Raw genomic sequence first — 17,196 nt, 5'->3', positions numbered from 1 at the left:
GGGAAGATCCCACATGCCGCGGAGCAACTAAGCCCGTGCGCCACAACTACTGAAGCCTGCAGCGCTTAGAGCCCGTGCTCTGCAACAAGAAGCCTGCACACTGCAACTAGAGGAAGTCCACGCACAGCAGCGAAGACACAACACAGCCAAAAATAGATAAATTAATGAATTAGTTTTAAAAATGCATGTGTAGGAAAGCAATTTGCCTTCCTGGTATCTTCTTGAGAAAACTTCTGCATAAGCTCTGCTTGTGAAAAGTTAAGGGCTATAGTTGAAGGGAGCAGATACTTGAAATGTTTCAACTAAAAAGCTAAATAAAAATTTGTGCCTATTTAAGAATTTTCTCGATGTACTGCTAAAGGTCTCTTAAAAGAAAAATTATAATGAAGTCTGATATAATATATTCAGCAGCCAAAACATAAGAATCATAGCTTGTATGGTTAAACACAAATTACGAGGCTACAACTCTATATCAAGTAACGTAAGAAAACAATAGCTTTATCGATGCATGAGTCATATGCCATACGATTCGCCTGTTGACAGTGTACGATTCAGTAACTTAACTCTTTGCCTGGTTTGTTGGATGGAAATTGCCTGACCTCTGACCACCTTACGTTTCTTTGATTTGACTGGGGAAGAGTCAAACAGGGTTAATTGAGCCCCAGACTGCTTCAGTGGCCTGGCTCGCCAGGTTCCGCATCAGGAATTTTTAGTTAGGTTCTTTTTTCTGGATGTTGCTTCTATATCCAGGACTATTTAATACCTTAACCTTCTGTGTCTTAAAGGTCCCTCTGTTAGTAGTGGGCTAGTTGGAGTTCCTACTGTTATGCAATAGATAACACAGAATAAAAGGTTAGGCTCCTGGTCTCCTGTCAGTGGCAGGGCCCTTCCCACCGTGATATCAGCATTTCCATGAGCAGAGGAGTTTCCACTTGCAAATGCAGATGTCTATCTCTCCTGCAGCTCTCAGAGGAACTGAGAACCGCCAGGCTCCAGGCCCAGGCTGGAGCGCCTTGGGTGAGGGAGACCATCCACATGCAGAATAAGAGGAGAAGGTAGGTAAGGGTCGCACAAAGAGGGAGGGGAAGCAGAGCAGTGGAGCTGGGACCCCTGCTCCCTCGGTTTCTACTCTGTCTTCTGTTCCCGCTCATCTGCTCATCCGAGAGCCTGGGACCAGGGAGGGAATAAGGCTGAGGGGGAGGGGCTAGACAGACCTCGCCTTCTCTTCCCCACGGTTCTGTTCTGAATTGCGATGCTGCATGGTCAGCGCTGGAATGAACCGAGGCTGAGGGAGCTGGTGGAGGGAGAAGGGGAAGAAGTGGATATTGGCTGTTAACTGGGTCTGCGGAAACCTGCAGGGATGGGAAAGGGCTGTGTTGACTCTGGTGGCAGAAGGGAGAACAGAAGAACACTCTGTAGCTGGTCCATTGCAGAGATTGTGCACAATACTGGCCAACACCTCTGCAGTGTTTTGTAACAGGAGCACTTTGGTACATTAATTCACTTCATCTTTGCAAAAATCCCATGAGGTCACTACTCTTTTGAGCCCCGTTTTACAGACAAAGAAATTGAGGTGCAGAAAATTTCGATAACTTGACAAATGCCAGTGGGTCGGTGGCAGAGCCTGGACCTGCGCTCTCCCGGGTCCATGTCCTCCACACTGGGTTCTTTGCCCGAAACTGCAAACACACTACAGGATCCAGTGTGTTTCCACATACCTATGTGAGGTATACGATGTGCAAGGGTTAATCTGATATCTATACCTTTTTTCATATTTGAAGACGTGGCCTGTAGTGGTGGTACTTCTGGCCCCAGATTCATCCCCTTTGAAAAGCAAATTTCATCAACTTCTTTTCTGTCAGTCCTTCAATCATGACCCTTTTGCCCAGGCAGTCAGGGTGAGACCTGGGATGGGAAACGTCACAGAGTTAGGACAAAATCTGTGGCTGTTGATAGATTGTCACCTGCCTCTCGCAGACTGTGCGGCCAATGTGACTGATTCATTAACGCTAATGTGGTTGCCCTCTTATTGAATTTTTTTTCTTTTTTTTTAATTGGAGTATAATTGCTTCACAATGGTGTTAGTTTCTGCTTTATAACAAAGTGAATCAGCTATACGTATACATACATCCCCATGTCCCCTCCCTCTTGCGTCTCCCTCCCACCCTCCCTATCCCACCCCTCTAGGTGGTCACAAAGCACCGAGCTGATCTCCCTGTGCTATGCAACTGCTTCTCACTAGCTATCTATTTTACACTTGGTAGTGTATATATGCCCATGCCACTCTCTCACTTCGTCCCAGCTTACCCTTCCCCCCCCCGTGTCCTCAAGTCCATTCTCTACGTCTGCGTCTTTATTCCTGTCCTGCCCCTAGTTTCTTCAGAACCATTTTTTTTCAGATTCCATATATATGTGTTAGCATACGGTATTTGTTTTTCTCTTTCTGACTTACCTCACTCTGTATGAGAGTCTCTAGGTCCATCCACCTCACTACAAATAACTCAGTTTCGTTTCTTTTTATGGCTGAGTAATATTCCATTGTATATATGTGCCACATCTTCTTTATCCATTCACCTGTCGATGGACACTTAGGTTGCTTCCATGTCCTGGCTATTGTAAATCCGCTCATTGAATTTTGATTCAGATGAAAGCCAGTGTGGAGTTAGCATGACTTTTGGAAATATGTTTGCATTTTCAGTTCTACAGGGAAATAACAGCAATTATCTTTATATTTTAAAATTCTGACCCCTCCTTTCCTTTGACTTTATCTTCCACAGTATTTTTTTAATTTTATTTTTTTAATTGAAGTGTAGTTAATTTACAATGTTGTGTTAGCTTCAGGTGTACAGCAAAGTTATTCAGTTATATGTATATATATATATTCTTTTTCATATTCTTTTCCATGATGGTTTGTCACAGGATATTGAATATAGTTCCCTGTGCTCTACAGTAGGACCTTGTTGTTTATCCCATTCTATATATAATAGTTTACATCTTCTGACCCCAAACACCCAGTTTTTCCTTCCTCCACCCCCTGCCCCTTGGCAACCACAAATATCTATGTTCTCTATGTCTTCTTCCACAGGGTTTTTGTTTTGAGTATACATAAAAGGTATCAGGGTGAGAAATTTAATCTATGTGGTCATCTGGTCAACTAATTCACCCCATGGTGTTTATTACATGCCTCCTGAGGTCTCGGTTCTTGGCACCCAGGACACAAGCAAACCAGACACACTGTCTCCAGGCTCATAGAATTCACTGTGGCTGAGAGGTGATACGAAAATAAATAGAATAAGCAAGGGGATTTCAGATAAGGATAGATATATTCACGAAGAAAATAACACATAACGGTGTCTGGGCGACAACTGAGAATGGGGCAGAATGATTCCTTAGACACTGCTTCTTGTTGAGTGAGAGTTTATTAGATACTTATTGTGTAAAGCATTTGAAATGCAGAGAAAGAGTAAAACATACTACCTGTTCTCCACAGCAGTAGCAACAAGACGGGACATGGAATTTCAAGCAGGTCGACTTGTGACCTGCCTGGGTTACCAGGGAAAACTTCCCTGGGACAACATTGACATGAAAATGCTAATGGCACAAAAAGTCTATCGAGCTTGAGTGCTGAGTGAATATGGCCCCTGCCGGCTTAGATGGTGGGAAGAGCTTGGTTGGATAGCCTTACCCCTTTGCAAGACCTCTGCTCCCTGGATTAGACCTTAAGCCTGTGTTTGTTGATTGCACAAGTACTCTGGATCGGCTTCTCCCAGAGGCATTTAAAGTATGCCAAGCTGGTGTTGCATAAAAAACAAGCCTATGCTTTCAGCAAATATAACTCGGCGAGCAGAGACGCGTCTCTCACTCACCCGGAGGGGAGCCCAGGTCCTGCTGCCGCCAGTGGAACACAGGCGATGGACATTGAGAAGGTCAACTCCATGGACTTTGGAGAATTTGTGGATGTGTTTGGGAGTGTCATCGAGAGATGTCCTCTGATTGCCCCCGCCGTGTTCGGTCCCAGCGCCCGTTCTCTGACTTGGAAGATTTAGAGCAGCACTTTTTTGTCTTTACTGATGCTCTTCCACAGTCAGGTAAGGCTTTGGTGTTAGACACTGCGATTCTCAGCAGAGGGATTTCAGATATGCTTATCAAAAAAAATTGGGGGGGGCGGTCATGTGGCATTTTTTTAGCTTTTAATTTAAAATTTTTTAATAGTTTTTAAAGGTTACTTTCCATTTAATTATTACAGAATATTGGCTGTGTTCCCCGTGTTGTACACTACATCCTTGATCCTATCTTACCCCCAATAGTTTGTACCTCCCCCCTCACCCTATATTCCCCCCCACAATGGTAACCACTAGTTTGTTCTCTGACCTGTGAGTCTGTTTCTTTTTTGTTATCAAAATAATTTTAGATATTTGAGCCCAGTTGCTTATCACTGGTATATATATTTAGCTCTCTTTGCTGTAAGGGTCAGTAAGTTCCTTCAGACTCTGTGAATGAGAATCAAGATTTGCAGTGTTAAGCGGAAACTGGAGTGAAAGAACGTTCGTTGGCTCAGGGAACATGGCTGTTAAATACTGAAGCTACGGGGTTACCAGGAAAGAGGGACAGGCAGTGGTCTCCTCAGGCCTCCCCGCGGCTCAGGGGCCAAAGGTCAGGCTGGGGGCCCACCCTCTCGGCCGTGTGTTCGCTTTGGGAATGTCCTGTATGCAACAGAGAAGACAGCTCCGTATCAGACTATCTCAGCAGCCCAGGGGAAAGAGCAAACGGCTGACATTTTTACCAGGAAGGGCCGGTTTGGACCAGATGGCGGAGGAAAGTAAACTGCCTCAGATCAGCAACTCCCTGGGGGAGTGAGGGGGGAAAAGACAAAAATCTGAAGGACTCCCTCTGCAGAAAGGGAAAGACATTGCTGATGTCCTTTGGGTAGAGAGAGAAAAGGAGGCACTTGTGGGTGTGGAGTGGGGAGATGAGGAAGTTTAGGGTCAGGCCAACCCCAGGTGACTCAGAAGGGCACACGGCCTCGTTCAGAGGCCGGATGTTAGGAGCCAAGGCTGCCTCCTGGGCTGTCTTCACGGTCCTTGGAGAAGCCTGGATGGGCTGAGGGGACCTCGAGGGGATGGGCTGCCTTCACAGAGGGGCTTCCACAGGGATCTGGGCTGAGAGAGAAGCAAATGTCTCTTCTTTTCCAAACACTCCTCACCTGTGCGCCCAGGGCTTGGACACCCGGCATGGTTTCTAGTTGTCAGGGGATTCTCCCAAATAAGGAACTCATTTTAATTCACTGTAGGCACATATAGGATGAGGGGAGGCTAGGGGGATAAAATCAAGCTGACAGGAATGTGGGCGCCCTGTTGATCCTCACCCACTTCTCAGGGCCTCTCCGAAGCCAAACCCTCAGCTGCCCCATTGGCCTCAGACACTAGGGAACCTCTGAATCCTGACCAGTGTCAGAATCCCACACCACCCCAAGGAGAGGATGTTGGGACTTGATAAAGGTTTGCTGAGTGAATGAATGAAATTGTTCCTAAGAGGATTTTGAAAGATGATCAATCTTGGTATTACCCCTTCCCCACACATTTTAACTGGGGTGACTTTAGTGGCAGGTCAGTGGGACAAAATAACTGGAGGGAGTTTGGACCACCTGGGTGTGTGTTTGCGTCTACACCTGACACAGGTCTTTGGTGGGACCTCCCTGCTGGTCGAGCCGCTTCTCAGCCCTAGGCTGGTGTCCCGGACCACTTGCCTCAGGCAGCTGGGAGCCGTATCTTATCACCTTCATGGCATTAGACAGATGACACTAGCAGTAGAAATAATAATAACAACCACTAAAATGCATTTAACCCTTACTCTTGCTGTTTCAGTCACCTTTCCAAACACCTCGCATTTAACTCATTTAATTATCATTATCATTTGACTATCATTATTATCCCCCTTTTACAGATAAGAAAACTCAGGCACAGAGAGATTAAGTAACTTGATCAAGGACACAGCTAGAAAGTGGTAGAACTGGGATTCAAACCCTGACACTCAACCCAACAGCTTTTGAAGGATTTTCCAGAGAATCAAAAGCAAAATCTAGAAACAGTTTCTAGGGGTTGTATTTATTCATTCACTGATTTATTCAATTAACATTAATGCTTGATGTCCCAGACTTTATTTTGCTTTTTACTTTTTATCCTTTTTTTTCCCCAGCCCCCGGCCACGCTGCGAGGCTTGTGGGATCCCAGTTCCCCAACCGGGGATTGAACCGCGGCCATGGCAGCGAAAGCGCCAAATGCTAACCACTAGAACACCAGGACACTCTCTGGTGTTTTAAATAATCAAGCAAAATGGGATTCACTGCATAGTCTAGCTTTACTCCTGGAATAGTAAGCAACAAACTGGGTGTCATAGAGTCTTTGAATCCTAAAACTAAAAGGGACCTTAAAGAGATATTCAGGATATGATGATCTAACTGGTCAGTGACTTGTTTTAGATGATCCAAGAGAACCCTCTACCATTAAAAGAAAACTGGAAATCCTGTTTTCTAGAGGAAGCTACGGTCGACAATCCATTTAGGAGACGCTATGATGATTATTGACCAGTAGGTGGCAGTCCAGGACTAATATTTAGCTCCAGCGCTGCTTGGCAAAGTACCCTTTCAAGCCAATCAATTCCTAATTCCCAAGCCAGAGGAATGGCATAGTAAAGGGAAGAAAGTACACACACACACACACAGACACACACAGACACACACACACACACGGCTAATGACGAACCGATGCAATACTGATTTGTGTTAAAAATCAAAGAGCAAATAACACTCTCATAACAGAGTTAATCATGTACCTCTTGGTGGCATTTCAGAATTGCAGTAACGCCATCATTCGTTATTTAATACTTATTTCAGAACACAGTTGTTGGAAGAATCAAAGAGTCGGGTACTAATAATTTCCTTAAATGTAGGCTATAAGGTATTTAGATGAGGCTATCAAAATGTGTTTGTTCGCTCAAAGAATACATAACGCTCCTTCCCCAGAGTGATGTGTCAGTCAGCAAACACTTACTGAACGCCTGCTATGCACGAGGAATTGTCGCAGGCACTGGGGATAGAGCCTTGAACAAGACAAGTCCCCGCCTTCAGTGAGCTTACATTCTAGTGAAGTGACACAGGATCAACATAAATTAACAAGATCATTTCAATTCTAGAAACTATTAGAAGAAAATTTGTAATAGGGTGGAAAATGTGTAATAAAAGAGGTCTTTCTTAGGAAGTGATATTTGAGTTTAAAACCAAAAGTTGAGAGGGAAGCTGTGGAAGATCTAGGACAAGGCCACCCTAACACAAGGAACTTGAGACTTTTGACATTTGGGGGGCACGGAAAGACCACGGTGGTTGGAGAATGGTGGAGAGTGGAGGGACAGGAGGAAAGAGGGGTCAGGAAGAGGGACCACGGTAGCAGTAAATGTGAGAGGTGATGGTCGGGTGAACTAGGGTTGGAGCAGGAGAGATGAAGAGATGTGGCTGGATTCTCAGGATAGATTTTAGTTAGAGCCAACAGGTGTTTTTGATGGATTTGTTGGGGGAAGGCAGGTCAGAAACAAAGAGAAATTAAGGATAAGTTCTCTGTTTTTAATCTGAGCAACTGAGTGGGTGGTGGTCTGTTTTCTACAATTAGAGGCTCGGAATTGAGAGGACAGGATGGAGGATGGGAGCTTGGTAGGTCTGAGATGCCTAGTCATCACCCAGATTAAAATATTGAGTGTCCAGTTGGCTCATAACAAAGGGACTCAGTGGAAAGCTGTGGACTAGACTAGATCTGGGTGTCGTGAGAGAACTGATGGCAGTTAAAGCTATGGGACTAGATGAGAACACCTGGGGCATCCGTGTGAATGCAGAAGGGAAGAGATGTGAGTACTGAGTCCTGGGGTACTTCGGTGTTAGTGGTCTGGCAGAGAAAGGACCAGTGACGAGAGTAGGTAAGCGATGGTCATCTTGCAAGGAGAGAGGGCCAACCATGTGACATGCTCCCAAGAGGCTGAGAGAGAAGAGGACAGAGCGCTGGTCACTGGCCTGAGCAAGCCGTCCATCATCTGTGACCTGATGAGTACAGATTGGTTGGTGGCTGGGGCTGGAAGCTTGATGGGGTGAGAGGAGGCGAGGAAGTGGAGATGCTGAGGAGACAGTTCCTTCAAGGAGTTTTGCTGTAAGAAAGAGCAGAGACGCAGGGAGGAACTAGAGGAACAACGGGGAATCAAGGGAGGGTTTTCCTTTTGTTTATGGAGTGAGTGGCTCTAGGGAGTGTTTGTGTGCTGATCGGGACAAGGCAGTGGTGGGACTGATGTTTGAAATTGTAACCTTTGAGATGGAAGGAGGGGCTGGCTCCAAGAACACAAGTGGAGCGATTGGTCCAGACGGTCCACTGCACCAGGAGGGAGAACACACCAGTTGGTACAGTGTGGGGATCCTGGCGGACCGTGATAGGCTTCCAGGCCAACCACCTACGCTTCAGTGGCCGCCACTGTCTGCCCTGCTCTCTCCTGTTGAAGCAAGGAGTGTCCGCTCTGTGCCGGGAACTCTTCGAGGTGCAAAGATTCATGGTGTGTGGTCACAGCAAATAGCGCATGTCCACACCTGCATCTCCAGACGTGGCACGCCAATGGCAGAGGCAGTACCGTCTCAGACTTTAGGAGGGACCGAAGAAAAGGCAGCACTGAGAGGCCGTGAAGCACGGGCCACTGACCAAACCCGGCTAGGCGTAGGCTTTCCAGGTGGAAGGGCCACAGGACTGAGGCAGCGAGGTGGCAAGTGCCAAGGTGAGGTCTCCAGCCTCCTACTAGGGTTTAAGGCCACGGCTGGGAGTGCCTGGGGGATGCAGCGCTGGGAGGGAACCAGGGCTGTGCCGCAGGCCAGTGCCCTCCTGGGCAGGACTCAGGGGTCAGTGATTTGGGGCAATAAAGATGGAGTCTTTGGCTGAATGAGGTCAGGTTCTATTTCTGCAGAGCTACCACTCGCTGCCTGACTCCCACCATCTCCTTTTGTCTGCAGCTGAGGGCTGTGTGTCTGTCTGTCTGTCTGTAAATCCTCTTTTCTAGTCTCTTTTCTTCTTCTCTTGGCTTTGTCTTCTCAGCCTCCTTTCTTTCCTCTTCCCCCTCTTCTCCCTCAAACAGTGGAAAACACATGCTTAATCCTGGGCAAACATTAACCCCAGGTGACGTTTTCAAGAGGGGAGACAAGCCCAGCCGAGTGAGAAGCGGGGTGCCAGGGCCGGGGTGCTGGCGGCCCTGCCCCACGCTGGAAAGGAGGGTCTGGTAGGGGCGGCCAGGGGACAGACCCCACCCCTGCCGGGCCCTCCGGTGGATAACCGCATCCTCCACGCTGGAGCTGGGCCTCTGCAGAGTAAGAAACGAGGAAGGGAAGCCGAGAGAGGGAGGCCTGTGAGAAGGCGGGGTCTCGGGCCCCTCACCTCCTCACCTCGAGGCGTCTTTGAAAATCTGAATAAGTAAGGAGGAGGCGCGGGGCGGGCCTGCGGTTCCGGCCTAGGAGCCGCCCAGGACCCCGCCGCCGCCCATTTTCGCGGTCCCGGCTGGGTGGGTTCGGATCGGATTCGGGTGCCACTTGGCCTCAGGCCTGGGAAGCCGCCCGGCACAGCCACCTCCCGGCCCAGGGCTGGGGGCCCCCCAAGCAGGGAACTTATCACCTACATTTTCGCACCCCCCCGGATCCGCTGGTCGTGGGAAGTGGGAAGCAACCACTTCACCTTTGCAGTGCCCCAGGGACAGGGCCCAGGAGAGGGGTTCTCAAACGGTGGTGTTACAGAGATGGGATTATTGGTGACATGAGTTTCGTTTTCAACTCCCCTTAACCTCGAAGGGGCAGCCAGTGCCCCGAAGCCAGTGGTTTTGAGCCCAGGATCCTGGGCGGGCAGCTCCTGGCTCAGTGACCTTGGAAAGGTCACCTACCCCTTTCCGAGTCTCCCTTGAATCCTCACTTCAGTGTAGATGTTCCCCCCCAGTTCTCCCGCCTCTCAGGACATTGGCCCACGATTAGACGGTACAATCCCAATCATCCTTTACCTGTGCAGGAACTGTAAGATTTAAGCAGGGGAAGTTTATACCGTAATTAAAGGGAGGGTTAATCTCCTTTCCTAGTGGAGCCCCAAGCCTGACCCTAGCCCCAGGGTCAGATGCTTCCAGCCACATCGCAGCCCAGTTACACCGAGTTTACTAGGCCACATAATATGGCTGTTTATTGAACATTTGCTAGCATTAGGTGCTGTTTGGGTAAATGAATTGTCTCTAATCCTCACCACTACTCAGCAAGTTAGGTGTCATCAGCTCCCCTGTACAGATCCGGCTCCCTGCTTACCATATCTGAAACCTTGCCCAGCCCCAAGAATTCTAATTCTCTCTTTAGAGAGCTAAGCAAAATGATTGACCGGGGCTCAGGAAAACCCCGCTGGATTAGGACTTGAAATCCCAGATATCACACCAGGGGTTTCTGGTTTTAGGCCAATGTTAGGAGAAGCTCTCTTCTGAGGAAATGTTATTCTCTGAAAGCTCTTTGAGATTTACAGTGGGAGAAGGGAAATGAGCCTCAGAAATGGTGCGTGGTGAGTGGGTGCTATTTTCCTAAAAGGAGGAAAGCCCCTTTCATTCAAAGGGCCGTAGAATTCGGCTGGAAATGGGTTTCTTTGCAGTTAATCCTCTGCAAAGCTCTTTGGATGCCTGATTCCAGAATCCCAGAACTCACACTTAGGGTCACAATTCCTGGGCATTTATTCGCCAAGCCCCACGGACGTTACTCCCATGGACCGTCCCCGCCCTTCTCCTTTGGAACAGAGCGAAACCCATTCCGTGGCTTTGGCAGGAAGTCTGCAGGCCCTTGTGTCCGGCCCTCTGCGACATCAAAGCCCCCCTGAGAGCAAAGGACTTTGAAAAGATACGAAACGCTCGGGCTCCCTTATCGCGTCCCTGCTCCCTCCCGAGCAAGTCGTAAATTCCGAGCCTCTGCGGCCTCTCCCCAACGCTCTTCTCGCTCCAAGGTCTCAAAGGACAAACTTGTCACTTACCGCCCCGCCCCTGGGTCCTGGCCGAGGCCGATTGAAGCGGGGATGGAGGGGCGCGAGGTTTGGGATGGGTTGGAGGGACGGGTGCGGGGGGCGCCCCGAGCCTCCTGACACCCCTAGTTGCCCCTCCTCACGTCCTGGGACCCTGCTTCCCTCGGAAACCCCTCGGGGCGCGGTACCGCGCTCCCGCCGCGTGTCTGTGTTTCTCCGCAGGCCAGGAGGGCGTCCTGCGCTGCCACCCGGACCTGGTGGGCCGCGAGCTGCAGCGGGGCGAGCTCAGCGCCGAGTCGCAGCGGGAGCAGAGCGCCGCGGGCCTCACGAGCCTGGGCGCGGCCGAGCGGCTCTGGCTGGCCGAGCTCAACGCGCAGTACCGCGCGCGCTCCGGCTTCCCCTTTGCGCTCGCCGCGCGCCTCAGCAACCGGGCGGCGGTGCCCCGCGAGCGGGCGCGCCGGCTGCACTGCCCACCCGCGCAGGAGCTGAACACCCCACTGGGCGAGGTGAAGAAGATGGGCCGCCGGCGTCTCGCCGACCTCCTCGGGAGCCAAGCCGCCGAGTCGTAGCGGCCGCGCCAGCCAGCGACCCGGGACGCACGTCGTGACGCGCGAGGGCCGCGGGCGCGCGCGCTGCGCTTGGAACAGCGTCCACACCCGCGCACAAAGGCCGGGGAGAACCGAGGCAGTCTTACGAATAATAAGCCCTTTGGTCCAGCTACCCGCATGCTCACGCTTTGCCGAAATAGATAGTTGCGTGCTTTTCGGCCCCCGCTCCCCGCGCCGCTCCCGATTTATCCAGGTCCCTGCTCCAATTCTTCACTCCCTTAGCGGCCCGCTGACACCAGCTTTTGCGGATTCCAGGGCGCTAATCGAGCTCTCTCTGGCTCCCCACCCTCTCCTGCAAACCCCAGGCGCAAAGCAAAACAGACGGAAAAGGAAGCTTTTATTCCTCAGCGGTTTGTCTGTTTCTTTTTTCTTCTCCCACCTTAGTTGCTGCACGCGACATTTACATGTGAGTGGAAGCGCCTCTCTGGCTCTGGGACACGAACGGGAGCCAGAGCTGGGACAGCAAAGCGCCGGGGAAGCAGCGTGCGGGGGGACGGCGGGCAGGAGAGAGCCCCGCAGGGGCCGGTATTGCGGAGGCGCCCCGTGGAGCAGAGAAGGCTGGGAGCGGGGGCTCTCTAGGATGGACGGGCCTGAAGTTCAGGGCCAGCGGCCTCCCGTCTCTCCCGGGGGGTGGGCCCAGGAGAGCTGGTTTGTCAGAGTCCTTGGAAACCATAAGTCATTAAACATAATTTTTAAAATAATTGAATAACACTCATTGAGTAGTGCTGGATATCCGCACCCCCCCCCCATGAAGATGGGACCCCATAGCACTGATAAAGCGGTTGATGAGGGAAGATCTGTGCCCATAGAAAGCTTTCTGGCCAAAGGAGGCCAGACTGGGCAGCTCTGCACTGGTGGCCAGAAAGTCCACTCACACAGGAGGAGCCCACCACGTTTCTCTCCCACCCCCCAGCCAGCCAGCCATTTGCACTGGAAGGTCTAACGAACCCCGACAAATACTCCGTAGGCTTCTGTTGGCAAAGGAGAAACAAGCCATACCGTCCTCCTCACCGCAGACGGGGTAAGACGTGGAGGCAGAGCTGGCCCTTTTGAAGACAAGAACCTCCATTAGTGACCAGCCCAGGTCTGAGGGACACAGCAGCAAGAAAACCTTTCCATAAAAAGTGGTGTGGCCGCACCCTTGGTTGGGGGCTGCCTTCCACAGAGAGAAGCCACTGTGGTAGCACAGGGATTTTAATCACGGAAACCCACTCCCCTTTGCCATCTTACAGACGTTGCCCGCTAGTGGTGAGGGTGAAGGCCAGAGGCTGGTCAGCGTGGTAGGTAGGGGAGCCAGGAAGTGAGCTGTGACCCCACCGAACCTGTAGAACAACTCCAGGGCCTCCCCTGCCAAGGGCGGGCGTGTGCCAAAGCCTGCTCTGGATGTAGGAGCACCAGGTGCACATCACAAAGGACCTGGATGCAAAGTTGGGGCCCTTGGGCCTGGGGCTAGACGCTGACCTCCCTCCAGCCAGGGTGACTTGGGGGCTTTCCTGACACATGCGAGAAACCTGCCGCTTGGCGAAGAGGGTTTTCTGGTCCAGGATACAAGCGCCAAGGGCTGGGCCTGAGACTGAGAATAATACACTATATTGAAGGTACCTTGCCCAGCCCTGGGGTGAGTCCAGCTCTCAGACAGATGGAGCCCAAAATGCAGAGTCTGAGCTCTCTACGTGAATATGCTCAAGCTAAGATAGGTAGGGCTCCCCAAGGCAAGATTCTCAGCCGTATTTTTAGAAGGAGAGGGGATGCGATCTGGCCCTCTCAAGGCACGACCTGTGTCTCCAGTTACACAGTTACCTTTCAAGGGCTCAAAGCTTGTCGGTGAAATTGTTTATTTCTGCAGGAGGGGATCCGGGTGGGGGAAGACGCTAGATCCGCCCCTTCAAAGGAGCTGGGGGAGAAGGGGGAGTGCCTCTTCCAAAGCCCCGAGCGCTCGCAGCCGCGCGGGCGGGAGGGCGCGGGACGCAGACGTGGGCGCCGGCAGGGAAGACCCCGGCAAAAGCCCCCGGGGGCTGCTGCTTTCTTCTCGGTAGGAGCAGAGAGGCCAGGCCGGCCCTCCTGCAGGCGGGTAACCTGAGGCTGCCGAGGTCTGGCAGGGCAGTTTGTTTCCTGCCACATCTTTGCTCAAACAGTGACTCGTCCTGGGCCTGTGCCGACCTCGGAGACGTCTTCTGGTTTCCGCGCTCCGGTGCGCAGGACGCGGGAGACAAACCCCGACGAGCGGGGACCGCGACCGCGGACTCGGACCTCAGCGTGCGCGCCAGCCTGGGCGGCGGGGTGGCCCGGAGCGCGCCCAGAGATGTCGGGGGAGGGGGCGCAGAAGCGGTGGTGTGGATTCCAGGGTGAATAATTAATACTTTTACTTACTAATTCGTTATGAAAGCACGATGGCAATTCTAAGAAAAGTTGGAGAGCAAGGAGCTGATTTCAGCTCCTTTCAACCCCTCCACGCACGCTGCCTTCCGAGATGGGGGGCTGCTTCGCCGACTTTCACTCCCCCTTAAAATGTCCCAGGCCAGCCGGCGAGCAGGGGGCGCCCCCCCCGGCGAGCGTCCCCGCTGGGAATTCCCGAGCTCAGTCCCACTCACCTATGTTACCGGGTAACTGAATGGGGGCCTCCTTTTCGTCACCCAGACAGGTACGCTTTAGGGTCTGGGTGTCCAAAGATGTGCACGGACACGGGTGCGGGAAGAAAGACAACCCAATTCTTGGCATAACCTTTCGTCATTTTAAATTTGACACATTGCCAGAGTTCAGCCACAGGATACGGGTTCCGATTCAAAAATAAAGACGAGCTCTTTTTCAGAAAGTATTTACTGTGGGACTGGAGTGGATGGATACCTTTGTTGGCAGTTGGAGAAAAATCTGGATGGAATCAATGGAAAACTCACCATTCAATAAACTAATAAACCGCAGTTAGCAGGTGCCTGTGAAAGGGAGAAATAAATAGGACGCCGAAAGAAAGCAGTCAGAAGTGTCACAACAGCTGAACCTGGTTGTTCTGCGACTCTTTGGTGTGAGTGGCAGGGAGTTTGGGTTCCGGCAAGGAGGCCAGTTGGTTTGGGGTTTAGAAGGCAGTGTTTCTAGGGTGGCACCAGCAGCCCTGTGGTAATTTACATCTTTACAGAGTGCTCCGAGTTACAAAGAGTGCCCCTATAGTAGCTCACTTAAGGGTCGTGACTGGGACAGCTAGCTGTGTGGCCTTGGGAACGTCACCCAACCTCTCTGGGCCTCAGAGTTCTCCTTTGTAAAATGGAAGGGCTACAGACACTAAGTCCTCTGTCCCCCCTCTTGGGAGAGTAACTTCCCAATGGGCTCAGAGACTCAAGGAGAGCTGAACCTTTATCTGAGCCACTTCCTTTAGCCACATAAAACCTACTGCGTAGGGGCTCCTAGGAACATATTTTCATATGACAAAGGTCACTCTAGGCACGAGACATTGGGGAGTGAACAAGCGGTAACTCCACGTCAAAGCCACGTGAGACCATTTAGGTGTTGCTGGCCTGGGGGCCTCTCCTCCCCAGCATCAGGGTTTCCCTCTGGGGTGAGATCCCAAGTGCTCTGTGCTCATGCGTCACACAGAAGTAGAGTGTGTTACACAGCATCCACACTGTGTCCAGAGACTGATTTTAGGGGGGGAAAGAAAAAAAAAAAGGAAGAAAATGTGCAACCGCCATGTATTCACATAACTTTCAGCCAGTGAGCAAAACCAGATTTCTGCACCCAAATATCGGCCCCTTTCCTGAAGCTTTTTATTTTCCAAACCTCCTGGCTTTGAGGGGAGAAAAAAAAAATGTGTTCCTTGCCCTGCATGAGAAAGCTTGCTGTTTTCTCCTCTCTCCTGCACCCTGAGTGTTAAAACTCTAGTCCACCAATAACCTGCCACAATTTCAGGGACTTTTCCTCTGGTAGAGAGACTCAGTTTGCTTGGGGGAAAACATTCTTGACTCCACTGGGTGGAAACACATCTGCTCCTGTGCATGAAGCCCGGACAGCTGTGGGCAGCTGCGGCCCCTCCCTGCTGTTCAGGACGAACATGTTTGGCTCCTTTGTGACCTGATGGGGCTGAGCAGGCAGTGGACTCCGGGGAGGCCTACAGAAAGAACACTGTGGTGGATTTCCTTCCCAGAGATGTTAGCCGAGCGGGCTGTGGCGTGGCAGGCCAGGGTGTGTTGGGGTCAAACCACCCATTATAGAGCCTTCCTTTGTGTGAGGGGGTTGCCCACTGAGTGCGATGGCCCAAGAACTCCCTGACTCCAAATTAAGTGGAGATTGAGTCGTTTTTCCACATCAGTGTAGACTGCCAAGGTGAACAATTTCATCAGACAGCACTCTCTTCCTTCTCACTCTTCCTTAACGATCCTGGGAATTCAGGTCAGTGCCGGGTGAAGGCTTCCTGTGTGGGGGAGGAGAGGCAGTCTGCAAGGGCTGCGTTATTTGGATAATTTCCTGGACCTAAAAGGGGCTTCAGAAAGTAGGCTTGCATGCTAAGGTGGATACAGACAGCCTGCCCCATCAGGGTTACAAGGGTCACGGGTGCCCCAGTTCCAGAAGCCACAAATATGGGGAAAAGCAGGGTCCCCCAAGCTGGAGCAAACACTGGGGACCTTTGAGCAGGGAGAGAGCCCTGTCAATGATCTGTGGATTCAAGGAGTGTCTCATCTGCCCGGAGGAGCAGCCCGCCCCTTCCGGTGCCTCCTGCCCCCACCCCCCTCGGTGCCCCTGCCCTTGCCAGCGGCCGGGCTCCTGGAAGCGCCGACCCTCTCCAAGGAATGTGGAGGGGCCGCTACGCTGTCAGTAACAAAGGGACGGCCTCTTGATAACCCGGGGGGTGGCTGCCCCTGGAGTCTTCCGGACCCTTTATTTACCTGGGTCTCTTTCCCCCCACCCTCTCCTGCCCTAAATATCCTGCTCGGGCTCTGGTTCCTTGGGGTCACAGCTTCAGCCCCAGCTCAACCCCACCCCCGAGCGTCCCAAATAAGTTTGCCTCTCTCCAGAGCAATTCACTGCAGCTGCTCTGGAGACGGAGGTACGGGCTGGAACAGAGCCCTGAGCAGTGGAGTTGGGGACGACCGTCCAAGGTGGCTCTCAGCTCGGGCCAAAAGGCTCTGAGAAAGCTACCACGCTCCTTGGGTCTCCGCTGGGGGCCCTGCTGCCGGTGGCACCTGCATCCTTCCAGGCCCCCACCCCTGCACCCCGAGGCTGGAGGAGCTGCCTCCCCTCCCCCATCTAGAGCAGGTTTCCAGAGGATAGGCACGTCACAAAGAGCTGTCAGAGGCTAAGCCGTGGGGATGAAAAGACACGCTGGCTCCCTTCCCATCAGCCACCTTCCACCCCTCTCTGACTGCTCCCACCACCCTGCCCCTGCAGGGACCTAGATGGGTTCTCTCCTGGCTGAGAGGGCAACCCAGAGCTGAGGGGACATTTCCACTCCAAGGAGCTTGTCCAAGGACATTGTTGTTGCCTCCTTTTCCCTCACCCACAGCCCAGGGCCCAGGACCATGGGTGGGACCATGCTACTGCCATGGGGGCCCATTTTTCCA

General features: G+C 51.8%; 2 protein-coding genes across 3 annotated transcripts in view; both read left to right on the top strand.

The window, feature by feature from the left end:
• The window catches only part of FLT3 (fms related receptor tyrosine kinase 3), an 83,025-nt gene extending 78,843 nt beyond the window's left edge, over positions 1-4,182 (top strand). The window contains exons 24-25 of one of the 2 annotated variants that reach the window (XM_060288189.1): positions 964-1,055; positions 3,827-4,182. In XM_060288189.1, coding sequence (XP_060144172.1) covers positions 964-1,055; positions 3,827-4,046 — 312 coding nt within the window. In that variant the 3' untranslated portion in view covers positions 4,047-4,182. Of the gene's footprint in view, positions 1-963; positions 1,056-3,490 lie in introns of both variants that reach the window. The other variant, XM_060288190.2, reaches the window with a different exon arrangement.
• Positions 4,183-7,969: 3,787 nt separating this feature from the next.
• Positions 7,970-12,286, top strand: URAD (ureidoimidazoline (2-oxo-4-hydroxy-4-carboxy-5-) decarboxylase). Its single transcript, XM_060288253.1, has 2 exons — positions 7,970-8,100; positions 11,092-12,286. Exons 1-2 carry the CDS (start codon positions 7,970-7,972, stop codon positions 11,609-11,611), a joined length of 651 nt encoding a protein of 216 aa, XP_060144236.1. The 3' UTR covers positions 11,612-12,286.
• Positions 12,287-17,196: the final 4,910 nt, after the last annotated feature.

Source organism: Globicephala melas, chromosome 18 (genome assembly GCF_963455315.2).
Source record: "Globicephala melas chromosome 18, mGloMel1.2, whole genome shotgun sequence".
NCBI classification, from domain to species: Eukaryota; Metazoa; Chordata; class Mammalia; order Artiodactyla; family Delphinidae; genus Globicephala; species Globicephala melas.
Note: the sequence above shows the minus strand (reverse complement) of the source record. Positions and strands in the feature narration are given on the sequence as shown.

Coding starts and splice junctions, on each gene's coding strand:
- URAD (XM_060288253.1), top strand. CDS start 7,970: ATGGTCATCTTGCAAGGAGAGAGGGCCAACCATGTGACATGCTCCCAA. Junction 8,101..11,091: donor GACCTGATGAGTACAGATTG/GTTGGTGGCTGG, acceptor GGCCGATTGAAG/CGGGGATGGAGGGGCGCGAG.